At 45.1% G+C, this 16,881-nt stretch overlaps 2 protein-coding genes across 3 annotated transcripts in view; both read left to right on the top strand.

The window, feature by feature from the left end:
* Positions 1-6,587, top strand: part of LOC139392865 (ras-related protein Rap-1b) — a 114,375-nt gene extending 107,788 nt beyond the window's left edge. The window contains exons 7-9 of one of the 2 annotated variants that reach the window (XM_071141180.1): positions 2,376-2,491; positions 3,226-5,035; positions 6,435-6,587. In XM_071141180.1, the coding sequence (XP_070997281.1) occupies positions 2,376-2,462 (87 nt within the window). In that variant the 3' untranslated portion in view covers positions 2,463-2,491; positions 3,226-5,035; positions 6,435-6,587. Of the gene's footprint in view, positions 1-2,375; positions 2,492-3,225; positions 5,407-5,643 lie in introns of both variants that reach the window. The other variant, XM_071141179.1, reaches the window with a different exon arrangement.
* Positions 6,588-14,336: 7,749 nt separating this feature from the next.
* Positions 14,337-16,881, top strand: part of LOC139392856 (nuclear pore complex protein Nup107-like) — a 32,704-nt gene continuing 30,159 nt past the window's right edge. Inside the window, exons 1-3 of the mRNA XM_071141167.1 lie at positions 14,337-14,414; positions 16,138-16,235; positions 16,629-16,721. Of these exons, the coding sequence (XP_070997268.1) occupies positions 14,407-14,414; positions 16,138-16,235; positions 16,629-16,721 (199 nt within the window). The 5' untranslated portion in view covers positions 14,337-14,406. The remainder of the gene's footprint in view (positions 14,415-16,137; positions 16,236-16,628; positions 16,722-16,881) is intronic.

Raw genomic sequence — 16,881 nt, 5'->3', positions numbered from 1 at the left:
ACCACTAGGCTACCCTGCCGCCTCTACACTCTAACCACTAGGCTACCCTGCCGCCTCTACACTCTAACCACTAGGCTACCCTGCCGCCCCTCCACTCTAACCACTAGGCTACCCTGCCGCCTCTACACTCTAACCACTAGGCTACCCTGCCACCCCTCCACTCTAACCACTAGGCTACCCTGCCGCCCCTCCACTCTAACCACTAGGCTACCCTGCCGCCTCTACACTCTAACCACTAGGCTACCCTGCCACCCCTACACTCTAACCACTAGGCTACCCTGCCGCCTCTACACTCTAACCACTAGGCTACCCTGCCGCCTCTACACTCTAACCACTAGGCTACCCTGCCACCCCTACACTCTAACCACTAGGCTACCCTGCCGCCCCTCCACTCTAACCACTAGGCTACCCTGCCGGCCCTCCACTCTAACCACTAGGCTACCCTGCCGGCCCTCCACTCTAACCACTAGGCTACCCTGCCGGCCCTCCACTCTAACCACTAGGCTACCCTGCCGGCCCTCCACTCTAACCACTAGGCTACCCTGCCGGCCCTCCACTCTAACCACTAGGCTACCCTGCCGGCCCTCCACTCTAACCACTAGGCTACCCTGCCGGCCCTCCACTCTAACCACTAGGCTACCCTGCCGGCCCTCCACTCTAACCACTAGGCTACCCTGCCGGCCCTCCACTCTAACCACTAGGCTACCCTGCCGGCCCTCCACTCTAACCACTAGGCTACCCTGCCGCCCCTCCACTCTAACCACTAGGCTACCCTGCCGCCTCTACACTCTAACCACTAGGCTACCCTGCCGCCCCAGACCTTCATGTTTGAATTGCTGCAAAGAAACCACCACTAAAAGACACCGATAAGAAGAAGGGACTTGCTTGGGCCAAGAAACACCATGGACAGTTTGGTTCCGACCGCCGTGTCTTTGTGAGACGCAGAGTAGGTGAACGGATGATCTCCGCATGTGTGGTTCCCACCGTGAAGCATGGAGGAGGAGGTGTGATGGCGTGGTGCTGGTGCTTTGCTGGTGACACTGTCAGTGATTTATTTAGAATTTAAGGCACACTTAACCAGCATGGCTACCACAGCATTCTGCAGCGATAACGCCGTCCCATCTGGTTTGCGCTTAGTGGGACTATCATTTGTTTTTCAACGGGACAATGACCCAACACACCTCCAGGCTGTGTAAGGGCTATTTGACCCAGATGGAAAGTGATGGAATGCTGCATCAGATGACCTGGCCTCCACAATCACCCGACCTCAACCCAATTAAGATGGTTTGGGATGAGTTGGACCGCAGAGTGAAGGAAAAGCAGCCAACAAGTGCTTTGCATATGTGAGAACTCCTTCAAGACTGTTGCAAAAGCATTCCAGTTGAAGCTGGTTGAGAGAATGCCAAGAGTGCAAAGCTGTCATCAAGGCAAAGGGTGGCTACTTTGAAAAATCTCAAATATAAAATATATTTTGATTTGTTTCACACTTGTTTGTGTTATTACATAGTGTTGAATGTCTTCACAATTATTCAACAATGTAGAAAATAGTAGAAATGGAGAAAAACCCTTGAATGAGTAGGCGTGTCCAAACCTTTGACTGGTTCTGTATGTACAGTTGCCCTGAAGGAGTCAATCATCATCCATAAATAAACCCTTGGGTGAGTTCTCACAGATTGAGACGTGATTTGTCCGTCTAGTGAATATTGTGGCCTGAGGTGTCATCTTGTCTGGTTGGGATGTGGGTGACATCACTCACGCTGTCCACTGAGATCTGGTCTGAGCCTTGGGCCTGACTATAACGCTCTGACTGACTCTGAAACCATCTTTCTGACAGTGTGTGAATCGATCGAGTCCAATGGCACACTCTGCCATTTACATGTATTCTCTCATGGTCTTGCTTTTTGAAACCAAGACACCTGTGACTGTTTCTTAACACGATATCCATGGCTAGCCACTGTTTATTAACATGATACCCATGGCTAGCCACTGTTTCTTAACATGATACCCATGGCTAGCCACTATTTCTTAACACCATACCCATGGCTAGCCACTATTTCTTAACATGATACCCATGGCTAGCCACTGTTTCTTAACATGATACCCATGGCTAGCCACTGTTTCTTAACATGACACCCATGGCTAGCCACTGTTTCTTAACATGATACCCATGGCTAGCCACTGTTTCTTAACATGATACCCATGGCTAGCCACTGTTTCTTAACATGATACCCATGGCTAGCCACTGTTTCTTAACATGATACCCATGGCTAGCCACTGTTTCTTAACATCATACCCATGGCTAGCCACTATTTCCTAACACCATACCCATGGCTAACTTGTATCTAACTATTGTTGTGTCTCTCTCTGTGTTTCAGATCTTCTATGACCTGGTCAGGCAAATCAACAGGAAAACCCCAGTACCTGGGAAGACACGCAAAAAGTCCAACTGTCAGCTCCTCTAATACACAGCTGCTCTGTCGCACTGAGCCAGGTGAGAACCACTTGTAGGTGTCATAATGCCACTGCCTAATTGAAAAGACAGTTGTAGGCATTTGGCTGTGGCCTCCTTGTCTTAAACCTGAGGAATATATTGAGTAAGAACTTCTCCCTCTCATATCAAGAGACATCAGGTGAGGAGAGTGCAGTTAGAGTGCAGTTAGAGTGCAGTTAGAAGTGTCATTAATGTCTCTTTCTCTCTCTCCATCTACCCACCTTATCTCTCTCTTCTCCTCTCTCTCTTCTCCTCCCTCTTTATCTCTCTCCTCTCTCTCTCTCTTTCTCTCTCTCTCTCTCCATCTACCCACCTTCTCTCTCTCTCTCTATCTACCCACCTTCTCTCTCTCTCTCTACCCACCTTCCCTCTCTCTCTCTCTCTCTCTCTCTCTCTCTCTCTACCCACCTCTCTCTCTCTCTCTCTCTCTCTCTCTCTCTCTCTCTCTCTCTACCCACCTTCTCTCTCTCTCTCTCTCTCTCTCTCTCTCTCTCTACCCACCTCTCTCTCTCTCTCTATCTCTCTCTCTCTCTACCCACCTCTCTCTCTCTCTCTCTCTCTCTCTACCCACCTCTCTCTCTCTCTACCCACCTCTCTCTCTCTCTCTCTCTCTCTCTCTCTCTCTCTACCCACCTCTCTCTCTCTCTCTCTACCCACCTCTCTCTACCCACCTCTCTCTCTCTCTCTCTCTCTACCCACCTCTCTCTCTCTCTCTCTCTCTCTCTCCCTTTCAGGTCTGATTTGCTGCTGTCTCTCTCAGCAGTGCCAGCATTCCGACGTGACTAAAACCTAACATGGAATGAACTTTCCTGTGTGGTGACGCCCCTTTAACACCAACAACCAACAAACAAACCGACCAACGGATTCAAAGCTACAAATACATCAGTTTTTACACACAGATTAACCATTATCACTCTCCAGTGTCACGAGAACAAGATTTCTACTTAGAAATATAGATATTCCAACTGTATGCAACTGAAATGGAAAAATTAAGTTCATAAAATAAAGTAAAACGAAATAGGTAAATCAGTCAATATGAACCGAAATAAAAATCCCGATCCCCTACACACAGTGTTATTGCTAACGGAGACAGTAGCCGTAGAAACGGAATGTCTAACCAGAATGTGCACGTTGCCACGGTGATGCGGTATTTATAAACACCTCTATATTAGCCAGAGATAAAAAGACAAAGTCCCAAAGAGGCACCTATATAGTTCAGTTCATACAGATAACTTGCTCCTGGGGGTTTATTTTCTAACTTTTTTTTTTATTTTCCTTCGATCATTCAACATCATTTCTCTGTCTTTTTCTGTCTTTTAAAAAAAAAAAGACTAGTTTTGTCTCTACTGAGAGATGCTATACTGCGACAGGAGTAAAGTATTTGAGGAGTAAACCTGTGGCTATGACAGTGATTATTATTCTTATTATTCTTATTATATGTGAGTTTCATTTGAGGAGTAAACCTGTGGATACAACAGTGATGATAATGTGTAAAAAGAGAAAAAAAAAGTATAATGTTTTTTCAGTAACTATCATATTGTCTTTTAGCCTGATGATGTTGCCTTCAAATAGGGTTTTTTTTATTTTCTGGAGAATCCAACTATGATCCAATCATCTTTCTTTTCTGGAGAATCTAACTATGATCCAATCATCCTTCTATGTCTTGCCTGGGTTTTCTTCCGTCTGAATTGGCACCCAAGTGTATTATATTTGACCAGAGCCCAATGGTTTCCCTATTGGTTTCCCTATTGGTTTTCCCTATTGGTTTCCCTATGGGTTTCCCTATTGGTTTCCCTATTGGTTTCCCTATTGGTTTTCCCTATTGGTTTCCCTATGGGTTTCCCTATTGGTTTCCCCTATTGGTTTCCCTATGGGTTTCCCTATTGGTTCCCCTATTGGTTTCCCTATGGGTTTCCCTATTGGTTTCCCTATGGGTTTCCCTATTGGTTTCCCTATTGATTTCCCCTATTGGTTTCCCCAATTGGTTTCCCTATGGGTTTCCCTATGGGTTTCCCTATTGGTTTCCCTATTGATTTCCCCTATTGGTTTTCCCTATTGGTTTCCCTATTGGTTTCCCTATTGGTTTCCCTATTGGTTTTCCCTATTGGTTTCCCTATGGGCCCTGGTCAAAAGTAGTACACTATATAAGGAATTAAGATGCAATTTTGGAGGCAGCCCTTGTGTTGTTTACAAAGATGTTTGTACAGTGGGGTTTTTCAATTGGGGTTGTGGTCAAAGAGGGACTGGACATTTTAACAAGCGACCAAACTTCTGAGACACCAATGGCCGACGTGACTGGGCGATCCTCATCATGTTTTTTTGTTTTTTTAAACTTTATCCTTCCAAGGCCGTCTCTCATTGGTTGGTTTGTCCAGTTAGCCAATCCCCTCTCATGGAATCTGCGATCTACAACAGGAAGTATAGATTTTCTTTTTTTTTTTAATGAGGGTTTTTAATACGAAAAAAATAAATAAAATAATGTCATTGGTGTCAGATGTCATTCTCCACACTTCTGTTGTTGTAGAGCAGTGTTTCCCAAACTAGGTCCTGGGGGCCCCAAGGGGGACACCTTTCGGCACTGCACAGCTGATTCAAATAATCAAGCTTGAAGATTATTTGAGTAATCTGTGTAGTGCGAGGGCAAGAACCAAAACATGCACAGGGGGGGGGGGGGGGGGGGGGAAACACTACTATAGATTCTCACTGTACTCCCTCTCCTTTTCTAAAACAGCCTCTCTCCCCTTCTCCCTCCCTCCCACAGCCCCTATCTCCCCCTGTCCCCTAGCCTCTTTCCGCTATCTCCCTCTGTCCCCTAGCCTCTCTCCCCTTCTCCCTCCCTCCCACAGCCCCTATCTCCCCCTGTCCCCTAGCCTCTCTCCCCTTCTCCCTCCCTCCCACAGCCCCTATCTCCCCCTGTCCCCTAGCCTCTTTCCCCTATCTCACTCCTCTCCCCCTCTCCCCCAGCCCCTCCCCCTCTCCCCCAGCCCCTCCCCCTCTCCCCCAGCCCCTCCCCATCTCTCCCAGCCCCTCTCCACCAGCCCCTCCCCCTCTCCCCCAGCCCCTCCCCATCTCTCCCAGCCCCTCTCCCCCAGCCCCTCCCCCTCTCCCCCAGCCCCTCCCCCTCTCCCCCAACTTCTCCCCCTCTCCCCCAGCCCCTCCCCCTCTCCCCCAGCCCCTCCCCATCTCTCCCAGCCCCTCTCCCCCAGCCCCTCTCCCCCAGCCCCTCCCCATCTCCCCCAGCCCCTCCCCCATCTCTCCCAGCCCCTCCCCTGTCCCCTTGCTTGCTAATGCATCTGTTGTCAGCTGAGGACATGAAAACCAAATATTGGATCCTGTCAGTAAAGAAACTTGCCTGTTAGTGACTATTTCACCTGTGTAATACTTGGTTCGACCTGTTTCCTGTCAGTCTATCAGATGATGATGATGATGATGGTGGTGATGAAGAGTAACCGTGTGGGGTTGTTATCTGTTCTATAGTGAATGTGGGGGGGAGGGGGGGACAAACTAATGTGTTTGAAAGCAGCAGGGAATAAGACTGAAATACAATAAGAACCACAGCAATGTAGAGATGATGATGATGATGATGATGATGATGATGGAGGAGGAGGAACAGGCAGAACTTGGATGAGACGGTGGGGGGGGGGTGGTACCTCCCTAATGGCACCCTATTCCCTACATAGGGCACTACTTTTGACTATAGCCCTATGGGCTTAGGTTGCCATTTGAGACGGAGGGGAGGGGAGGGGAGGGGGGGTTAAAGTTGCACGTTTGTTGTGAGTTGCGTGACCTCTGTTGACCTCTTGTAAGAGAATGCCTTTGTCGCTTTGTGTTGCTGTGATGATAACCAACAGCATCAGTCCTGGTGGACAGACCGTGTGTACCATGTGTCCCCTCACAGAGCCACAGTGTTGGAAATGCAACAACATCTGCCTATTAAGGGGAGGGGCTGGGGGAGGGACAAACAGAGGGGGTGTGGCCAAATGTAAACTAAAAAGCCTTAATTGAAGTGGTGTATTTTGTATAACCCAGCATCTGTAGTTCAATAAATTGGATTGCCATGCAAGGGCGTTGCCATGACGCCGGCCCGCCGCCGGAATGTTCCGTGTTGTTGTTGTTGTTTTTAACCATACAGATTGTTTTATCTCTGTGGTTTAGCCATACAGATTGATTTATCTCTGTGGTTTAACCATACAGATGGTTTTATCTCTGTGGTTTAGCCATACAGATTGTTTTATCTCTGTGGTTTAGCCATACAGATGGTTTTATCTCTGTGGTTTAACCATACAGATGGTTTTATCTCTGTGGTTTAACCATACAGATGGTTTTATCTCTGTGGTTTAACCATACAGATTGATTTATCTCTGTGGTTTAGCCATACAGATAGTTTTTATCTCTGTGGTTTAGCCATACAGATGGTTTTTATCTCTGTGGTTTAGCCATACAGATGGTTTTATCTCTGTGGTTTAGCCATACAGATGGTTTTATCTCTGTGGTTTAACCATACAGATTGTTTTATCTCTGTGGTTTAGCCATACAGATGGTTTATCTCTGTGGTTTAGCCATACAGATGGTTTTATCTCTGTGGTTTAGCCATACAGATGGTTTATCTCTGTGGTTTAGCCATACAGATGGTTTTATCTCTGTGGTTTAACCATACAGATGGTTTTATCTCTGTGGTTTAGCCATACAGATGGTTTTATCTCTGTGGTTTAGCCATACAGATGTGTCAAACTCATTCCACGGAGGGCAGAGTGTCTGGATTTTTGCTCCTACTTGATTGACAAATAAAGGTCACTGATTAGTTCGGAACTCTCACCTGGTTGTCTAGGTCCTAGTAAAGAACTCTCACCTGGTTGTCTAGGTCTTAGTAAGGAACTCTCACCTGGTTGTCTAGGTCTTAGTAAGGAACTCTCACCTGGTTGTCTAGGTCTTAGTAAGGAACTCTCATCTGGTTGTCTAGGGCCTAGTAAGGAACTCTCACCTGGTTGTCTAGGTCTTAGTAAGGAACTCTCACCTGGTTGTCTAGGTCTTAGTAAGGAGCTCTCACCTGGTTGTCTAGGTCTTAGTAAGGAACTCTCACCTGGTTGTCTAGGTCTTAGTAAGGAACTCTCACCTGGTTGTCTAGGTCTTAGTAAGGAACTCTCACCTGGTTGTCTAGGTCTTAGTAAGGAACTCTCACCTGGTTGTCTAGGTCTTAGTAAGGAACTCTCACCTGGTTGTCTAGGTCTTAGTAAGGAACTCTCATCTGGTTGTCTAGGGCCTAGTAAGGAACTCTCACCTGGTTGTCTAGGTCTTAGTAAGGAACTCTCACCTGGTTGTCTAGGTCTTAGTAAGGAGCTCTCACCTGGTTGTCTAGGTCTTAGTAAGGAACTCTCACCTGGTTGTCTAGGTCTTAGTAAGGAACTCTCACCTGGTTGTCTAGGTCTTAGTAAGGAACTCTCACCTGGTTGTCTAGGTCTTAGTAAGGAACTCTCACCTGGTTGTCTAGGTCTTAGTAAGGAACTCTCACCTGGTTGTCTAGGTCATAATTGAAAGGAAACCCCAAACCAGCAGACACTAGGCCCTCCATGGAATGAGTTGGACACCCTGCTGTAGTGGTACTGCGTTCGTCTGTATTCCTCTGTAGCTTTGAGGTAGAGGAGGGTGAGATAGTCAGATACACAGACATACATGAATAGAACCAAGACGTGAAGGAAAGTTTCAGAAATGTTCCTGCTCTGTAATGTAAATCTGGCAGTAAGCAGTTGAAAGACAGCACAGTTAGCAGCAGCACCACCAGTCACACTAGGTACCATACTCCAGGAAGTCGGATGTCTTGTTGAATACAAGATCACAGCAGAGCTGCCCAGACTAGGGTTCATATAGAAGTCATCTAACTCCATTGGCAGATATTCTGTTTCATGTACCTCTCTTGCCTACTCTCTCTTTCTCTCACTGTCTCTCCCTCACTATCTCACCCATTCTCTTTATCTCGCTCTCTCCCTCCCTCTCTGTTGCTCTCTCTCCCACTCTCTTTCTCTCGTGCTCTCTCTCTCCCTATCATGATCTCTCTTTCTCTCTCTCCCTCCCTCCATATCTCTCTCTGTCAGGGGAAAAAGTCATTATCAGACAGTGGCTAGAGCAGAGCTGCTTGCTGAACAGTTAGACTCCATACAATACATATTCTATATCTCTTTGTGTATATAGAATCACAGAGCACATGATCTATTGAAAATATGCTTGCTGATCTCTACTCTGGAATAATTCAATGTCTTCTTTACTCCTGTGGATGACATGAGGATCTGAGGCCCTGAGGTACATACAATAAGCCAGTAGCACATTAACTCATCAGCTGCTCTGGGCCTCTGCTGCAAAATCTACAGCTAAGCTTAGTGTAACTGATATGCCTGTCAGGGATAGGTGGAAGCAGCTGTCAGATCAGAGAAATGGAGTCATTCGGGCCAATGATTGGACTCCTTGGGGGTGGGAATAAAGTAAGTCGGGCCAAGGAAGCGTACTATAGTTAAAATGATGAGGAACTTGGCTGGCCTGAAGTGACGTGCCCAGAGTGAGGTAACTCCATGGAGGTTCATAGCAGACTGTAACATGCAATGAGCAAATAACAGTCTGGTCCCTTAGGAGAGGGAGTGGTCATTTATCAGATGAACACACATATATACAGTGCCTTGCGAAAGTATTCGGCCCCCTTGAACTTTGCGACCTTTTGCCACATTTCAGGCTTCAAACATAAAGATATAAAACTGTATTTTTTTGTGAAGAATCAACAACAAGTGGGACACAATCATGAAGTGGAACGACATTTATTGGATATTTCAAACTTTTTTAACAAATCAAAAACTGAAAAATTGGGCGTGCAAAATTATTCAGCCCCTTTACTTTCAGTGCAGCAACTCTCTCCAGAAGTTCAGTGAGGATCTCTGAATGATCCAATGTTGACCTAAATGACTAATGATGATAAATACAATCCACCTGTGTGTAATCAAGTCTCCGTATAAATGCACCTGCACTGTGATAGTCTCAGAGGTCCGTTAAAAGCGCAGAGAGCATCATGAAGAACAAGGAACACACCAGGCAGGTCCGAGATACTGTTGTGAAGGAGTTTAAAGCCGGATTTGGATACAAAAAGATTTCCCAAGCTTTAAACATCCCAAGGAGCACTGTGCAAGCGATAATATTGAAATGGAAGGAGTATCAGACCACTGCAAATCTACCAAGACCTGGCCGTCCCTCTAAACTTTCAGCTCATACAAGGAGAAGACTGATCAGAGATGCAGCCAAGAGGCCCATGATCACTCTGGATGAACTGCAGAGATCTACAGCTGAGGTGGGAGACTCTGTCCATAGGACAACAATCAGTCGTACATTGCACAAATCTGGCCTTTATGGAAGAGTGGCAAGAAGAAAGCCATTTCTTAAAGATATCCATAAAAAGTGTCGTTTAAAGTTTGCCACAAGCCACCTGGGAGACACACCAAACATGTGGAAGAAGGTGCTCTGGTCAGATGAAACCAAAATTGAACTTTTTGGCAACAATGCAAAATGTTATGTTTGGCGTAAAAGCAACACAGCTGAACACACCATCCCCACTGTCAAACATGGTGGTGGCAGCATCATGGTTTGGGCCTGCTTTTCTTCAGCAGGGACAGGGAAGATGGTTAAAATTGATGGGAAGATGGATGGAGCCAAATACAGGACCATTCTGGAAGAAAACCTGATGGAGTCTGCAAAAGACCTGAGACTGGGACGGAGATTTGTCTTCCAACAAGACAATGATCCAAAACATAAAGCAAAATCTACAATGGAATGGTTCAAAAATAAACATATCCAGGTGTTAGAATGGCCAAGTCAAAGTCCAGACCTGAATCCAATCGAGAATCTGTGGAAAGAACTGAAAACTGCTGTTCACAAATGCTCTCCATCCAACCTCACTGAGCTCGAGCTGTTTTGCAAGGAGGAATGGGAAAAATGTTCAGTCTCTCGATGTGCAAAACTGATAGAGACATACCCCAAGCGACTTACAGCTGTAATCGCAGCAAAAGGTGGCGCTACAAAGTATTAACTTAAGGGGGCTAAATAATTTTGCACGCCCAATTTTTCAGTTTTTGATTTGTTAAAAAAGTTTGAAATATCCAATAAATGTCATTCCACTTCATGATTGTGTCCCACTTGTTGTTGATTCTTCACAAAAAAATACAGTTTTATATCTTTATGTTTGAAGCCTGAAATGTGGCAAAAGGTCGCAAAGTTCAAGGGGGCCGAATACTTTCGCAAGGCACTGTGTATATATATATATCGTTCCATATATATATATATACATACATATATATATATATATACATACACACACACACACACACACACACACTGCTCAAAAAAATAAAGGGAACACTTAAACAACACAATGTAACTCCAAGTCAATCACACTTCTGTGAAATCAAACTGTCCACTTAGGAAGCAACACTGATTGACAATACATTTCACATGCTGTTGTGCAAATGGAATAGACAACAGGTGGAAATTATAGGCAATTAGCAAGACACCCCCAATAAAGGAGTGGTTCTGCAGGTGGGGACCACAGACCACTTCTCAGTTCCTATGCTTCCTGGCTGATGTTTTGGTCACTTTTGAATGCTGGCGGTGCTTTCACTCTAGTGGTAGCATGAGACGGAGTCTACAACCCACACAAGTGGCTCAGGTAGTGCAGTTCATCCAGGATGGCACATCAATGCGAGCTGTGGCAAGAAGGTTTGCTGTGTCTGTCAGCGTAGTGTCCAGAGCATGGAGGCGCTACCAGGAGACAGGCCAGTACATCAGGAGACGTGGAGGAGGCCGTAGGAGGGCAACAACCCAGCAGCAGGACCGCTACCTCCGCCTTTGTGCAAGGAGGAGCACTGCCAGAGCCCTGTAAAATGACCACCAGCAGGCCACAAATGTTCATGTGTCTGCTCAAACGGTCAGAAACAGACTCATGAGGGTGGTATGAGGGCCCGACGTCCACAGGTGGAGGTTGTGCTTACAGCCCAACACCGTGCAGGACGTTCGGCATTTGCCAGAGAACACCAAGATTGGCAAATTCGCCACTGGCGCCCTGTGCTCTTCACAGATGAAAGCAGGTTCCCACTGAGCACGTGACAGAGTCTGGAGACGCCGTGGAGAACGTTCTGCTGCCTGCAACATCCTCCAGCATGACTGGTTTGGCGGTGGGTCAGTCATGGTGATGGGTGGCATTTCTTTGGGGGGCCGCACAGCCCTCCATGTGCTCGCCAGAGGTAGCCTGACTGCCATTAGGTACCGAGATGAGATCCTCAGACCCCTTGTGAGACCATATGATGGTGCGGTTGGCCCTGGGTTCCTCCTAATGCAAGACAATGCTAGACCTCATGTGGCTGGAGTGTGTCAGCAGTTCCTGCAAGAGGAAGGGCATTGATGCTATGGACTGGCCCGTCCGTTCCCCAGACCTGAATCCAATTGAGCACATCTGGGACATCATGTCTCGTTCCATTCGCCACCTCATCAGGAGCATGCCCAGGCATTGTAGGGAGGTCATACAGGCACGTGGAGGCCACACACACTACTGAGCCTCATTTTGACTTGTTTTAAGGACATTACATCAAAGTTGGATCAGCCTGTAGTGAGGTTTTCCACTTTAATTTTGAGTGTGACTCCAAATCCAGACCTCCATGGGTTGATACATTTGATTTCCATTGATAATTTTTGTGTGATTTTGTTGTCAGCACATTCAACTATGTAAAGAAAAAAGTATTTAATAAGAATATTTCATTCATTCAGATCTAGGATGTGTTATTTTAGTGTTCACTTTATTTTTTTGAGCAGTGTATATAGCCTTTATTTATCTAGACAAGTCAGTTAAGAACAAATTCTTATTTACAATAACGGCCTCCATAAACACTGACAATGTGTTATCGGGATACATATTCTCCCTGGCGTCCGTTCCACCACACATACCTTTTAAATAAACAGTTTTTAAAAATGTCCTTCCGTTGTTCCTCTACAGTTATTGAACTTCTTCTATACTGTGTATTAAAATGGCACCCTATTCCCTATATAGTGCACTACTTTTGACTAGAACCCTATGGGCCCTGGCACCCTATTCCCTATATTGTGCACTACTTTTGACTAGAACCCTATGGGCCCTGGCACCCTATTCCCTATATAGTGCACTACTTTTGACTAGAACCCTATGGGCCCTGGCACCCTATTCCCTATATAGTGCACTACTTTTGACTAGAACCCTATGGGCCCTGGCACCCTATTCCCTATATAGTGCACTACTTTTGACTAGAACCCTATGGGCCCTGGCACCCTATTCCCCATATAGTGCACTACTTTTGACCAGAACTCTACGGGCCCTGGCACCCTATTCCCTATATAGTGCACTACTTTTGACCAGAACTCTACGGGCCCTGGCACCCTATTCCCTATATAGTGCACTACTTTTGACCAGAACTCTACGGGCCCTGGCACCCTATTCCCTATATAGTGCACTACTTTTGACCAGAACTCTACGGCCCTGGCACCCTATTCCCTATATAGTGAACTACTTTGACCAGAGCCTGGACGCACTCTATCCCTATATAGTGAACTACTTATCACCAGAAACCTATGGAACCTGGTCAAAAGTAGTGCACTATATAGGGTGCCAGGGCCCATAGGGTTCTGGTCAAAACTAGTGCACTATATAGGGAATAGGGTGCCAGGGCCCATAGAGTTCTGGTCAAAAGTAGTGCACTGTATAGGGAATAGGGTGCCAGTCTATGGACTTCTCCAGCCTCTGAGACGTTTGTCTCAGAAACACACAGCATCCTTGGAAAGTCTGAATCACATAAACAACACAACACACAACGGTGCTATTCTGGGTCTCCAGGAAACTCTGTGGACAGATACACTTCCTGTTCTTCAACATGCAGGAAAATAACATGGACTTTGATAAAACATTGATATGGCCCTTCACTCTCTGTCTGAAAGGGACTGCTGATGACCACATGGGAGAAAAAAAATACTTGTATTTTATGTTTTAAGACTAATTGTGTCAAAGTGAAACATTCTGCACACATAGCCAAATGTTATTGTATAACTTTACGTGCTACAAGTTCATGTTTAATACATTGCCATGATATCAAGAAAGAATGCTTTGGTAAATGAGATTATTTAAAGAAGTGTTGGCCGAGAGAATAACCACTTCATGAGTAAAATAAAAAAATAATACGGACGTTTAACTGTTGCTGCCCGAGGGTGGCGCTATAGGAATGGTCCGATATTGAGCGTAACATGACTACTCTTTACAGCCTGTGGAATAGATGACGCTCAGCAGTCATAGAGAATAATAGAGGCCTGTAATGGCCAAAATACTATTTTAGCATGTGTAGCTCCATTGAAGGGCTTCAGCACCATTGTAATGTAGTTAACTGGGTGAGACTTCCAACTGTATTATCTGATCCCTCCTGATGTCCCAACCGGGTCATGTCCCAACCGGGTCATCAGGAGGGATCAGACAATCGAGAATAAGAAAATGGACTACTTCAAATAGAAATTGCCTCAATGGCGCTGCCCCGTGTGCTCACAGACGATATAATGGCACAGATATAAAAACATGAATGATCTATCTTATCTCTGTGGCAGTTGCTGTTTACGGTCATCAGTCCAAAGTAATCGAGTATAATCTCAAATATAATTTATTAACTAGTAAACAATGATTTGCCCAATTTAAAATGACTTTATTTAGATTTTACGAATGATTTTGAGTCGCAAAAGAATGGGATATTGGCTGTATTTAATGGGCGGGGGTGTATTAATGAACAGTATTGGAGCTCGATTGTAATTCCTTGTCGAGCGGGAACCAGAAGTAGAAACTATCAGACTGGAGTAGTTTACTGTGGAGTTAATATCCTGCTGTCATGGACTGGTAAAACGCTTCTTATGCTGATATAAAAATATGAATTACAGGGATATATGTGACCTTGTTACAGTATTTAGTGAGTGTACTACATAAGTACGCTGTCTGTAGATTTGTAACGGCAGGTATGGGACATGTGTTAGCAATATTAGCTTGCTAAGCTAGTCGTTTGAATGTGTCTTGCAGCTGTCTAAGCAAGTGGTTTGTTTGTACCACCAGCTAGTCAACTAATGGGTCTTTATAGTAAATCACGTTTTATTTCATTTGAAGTGTTCAGTAACTTGTGACTTGTTTAACGGGATATATTGTTTCTGGATTACAGGTAGCTAGCGTAATTTTAGCATCTGGTCTAGTGCAGCTTCAGCGGCATGTATCTTCATTCAGTTTCCCCATAGGATCCCCCCCCGATTTAGTTTAGTGACTGCCAGACACCCACTTATTTTTCAGTGTCCATTGCGTATATTAATTTCTTCATCCCCAGGATGCGTATTAAAGTAGTGTAGTGGAGGTAACGTTTCACGTAAAATCAATTTTATAAGGCTGATGGAATAGATCAGGTACCGTTTTCCCTAGAGCATTTTAAGACTAAGTTAGAATGAATCTGTAATACATGTTGACGTGTTTGCCAATCGAGTTTCAGTTGTGCAATTTCACATCTAAGATGTGTTGGTGCAGTATTTCTCAAGTAAAAAAATAATAATTGCAATGTGTTGTCTTATGTAAACAGTCAGCTGCTAGACAGAGCAATCACCACTGCTGTTCACCACATGTTAGTTGTCAAATCAAAACTCAAACTTCCTTTACCTGTTGTGTGACACGCAAAAGTCCAAACTCTGTTTTAGACGAGACTGACTTTATGACCAAAAATGATCCTATTTACACCGTGTAGTCAATTTGGACACTAGAATAAGCGAACTGTTTCTGATTCATATCGATGTGCCACACGGGCTGTTTTCAAAAGGGTTTGTTGCTTTATAAAGGCAGTCGCTGTTTAAGATGCTTTTGGAGAACTGGGCCCAGAATGTTTAGCTTAAAATACTGCTACTTAACATTTTAGGCGCAGCGATGTGCACACAGCGGCAGAGGCCTACGTACAAATGTTCCAGAATGCAATTTGCAGGAAAACGTTGTTCAGAGGCTTCATGGACAGATATGGAAATATCCAATAGAAATGTAGAACGAAGGGAGATCTAAAGATGCAACAACTATCATGAGTTGCTAACAATGACTTGGATAAAGTCTTTGGTTGCTTGACAACGAAAGAAAACAAATTAGAATAGGAGAATGCGTATGAGGAAGCCTTAATACAATAATTTCCTCTACGTTTCTGTTGTAAGATTTTGGCTATAGGCTACTTTTGAAGAAAGGTAAGACATTTTAAGGAACAGAGGAAAATATAGCAATGCTATTGATAGGCCTAGCCGTTTTCTGGTAGATGGAAAGGCTTTCCTAAAAAAACTTCTAAATTATAACTAGCTACAAAGTATCTTATGCCTACCTGGCAGAATGATATCTTGATTGTTTGCATCCATCCAACATGGTTCCTCTGCGTAGGGATGAAGCAAAACCCTGCTTTACAGTATCTGAACTAACATGGTTCCTCTGCGTAGGGACCAGAATGAGTTGCTGTCGCCTTTACAGTATCTGAACTAACATGGTTCCTCTGCGTAGGGACCAGAATGAGTTGCTGTCGCCTTTACAGTATCTGAACTAACATGGTTCCTCTGCGTAGGGACCAGAATGAGTTGCTGTCGCCTATTGTACGAGATGCCGAAGTGACCAGAGCAGCACGCCGAAAGAGTTCAGTTCAGAAGAAGGCCCAATTCAACTGTATCCTTATTGGGCCGTTGTCATGGTAAACCTACCTACCTACCTGTTGTCTAGGTTACACCATTTAAGACCTGCATTACTGATGCTCATTGGTAAACCTACCTACCTGTTGTCTATGTTACACCTGCATTACTGATGCTCATTGGTAAACCTTCCTACCTGTTGTCTATGTTACACCTGCATTACTGATGCTCATTGGTAAACCTACCTACCTGTTGTCTAGGTTACACCATTTAAGACCTGCATTACTGATGCTCATTGCTCACACACACCGTTGCTCAGACTATTAGTTAGCTAACAGAAGTCTCATGGGGCTGTTATATGACTGCATAAGGTGTGTCTTTTTAGATCACAGTAACTAGCCAGTTATATTCCCTGACCGTTGTTGTCCAGTCCTTTCTCCTCGTGATGACAACCAAGGTAGTACCACCACACCTGCCCGTTCCCTGCCCTGCTACACACCTGGATCCCTCTTCAAACAGTCCTGTAAGTCTGTCCTCTTCAAACAGTCCTGTAAGTCTGTCCTCTTCAAACAGTCCTGTAAGTCTGTCCTCTTCAAACAGTCCTGTAAGTCTGTCGTCTTCAATACCAACACAGCCCTCTGGCTCTGCTATGAGAGCATTGTTTGGGTAAAGATAAAAGTGGT

Source organism: Oncorhynchus clarkii, chromosome 33 (genome assembly GCF_045791955.1).
Source record: "Oncorhynchus clarkii lewisi isolate Uvic-CL-2024 chromosome 33, UVic_Ocla_1.0, whole genome shotgun sequence".
NCBI classification, from domain to species: domain Eukaryota; kingdom Metazoa; phylum Chordata; class Actinopteri; order Salmoniformes; family Salmonidae; genus Oncorhynchus; species Oncorhynchus clarkii.
This window is presented reverse-complemented; position numbering and strand designations above follow the sequence as displayed.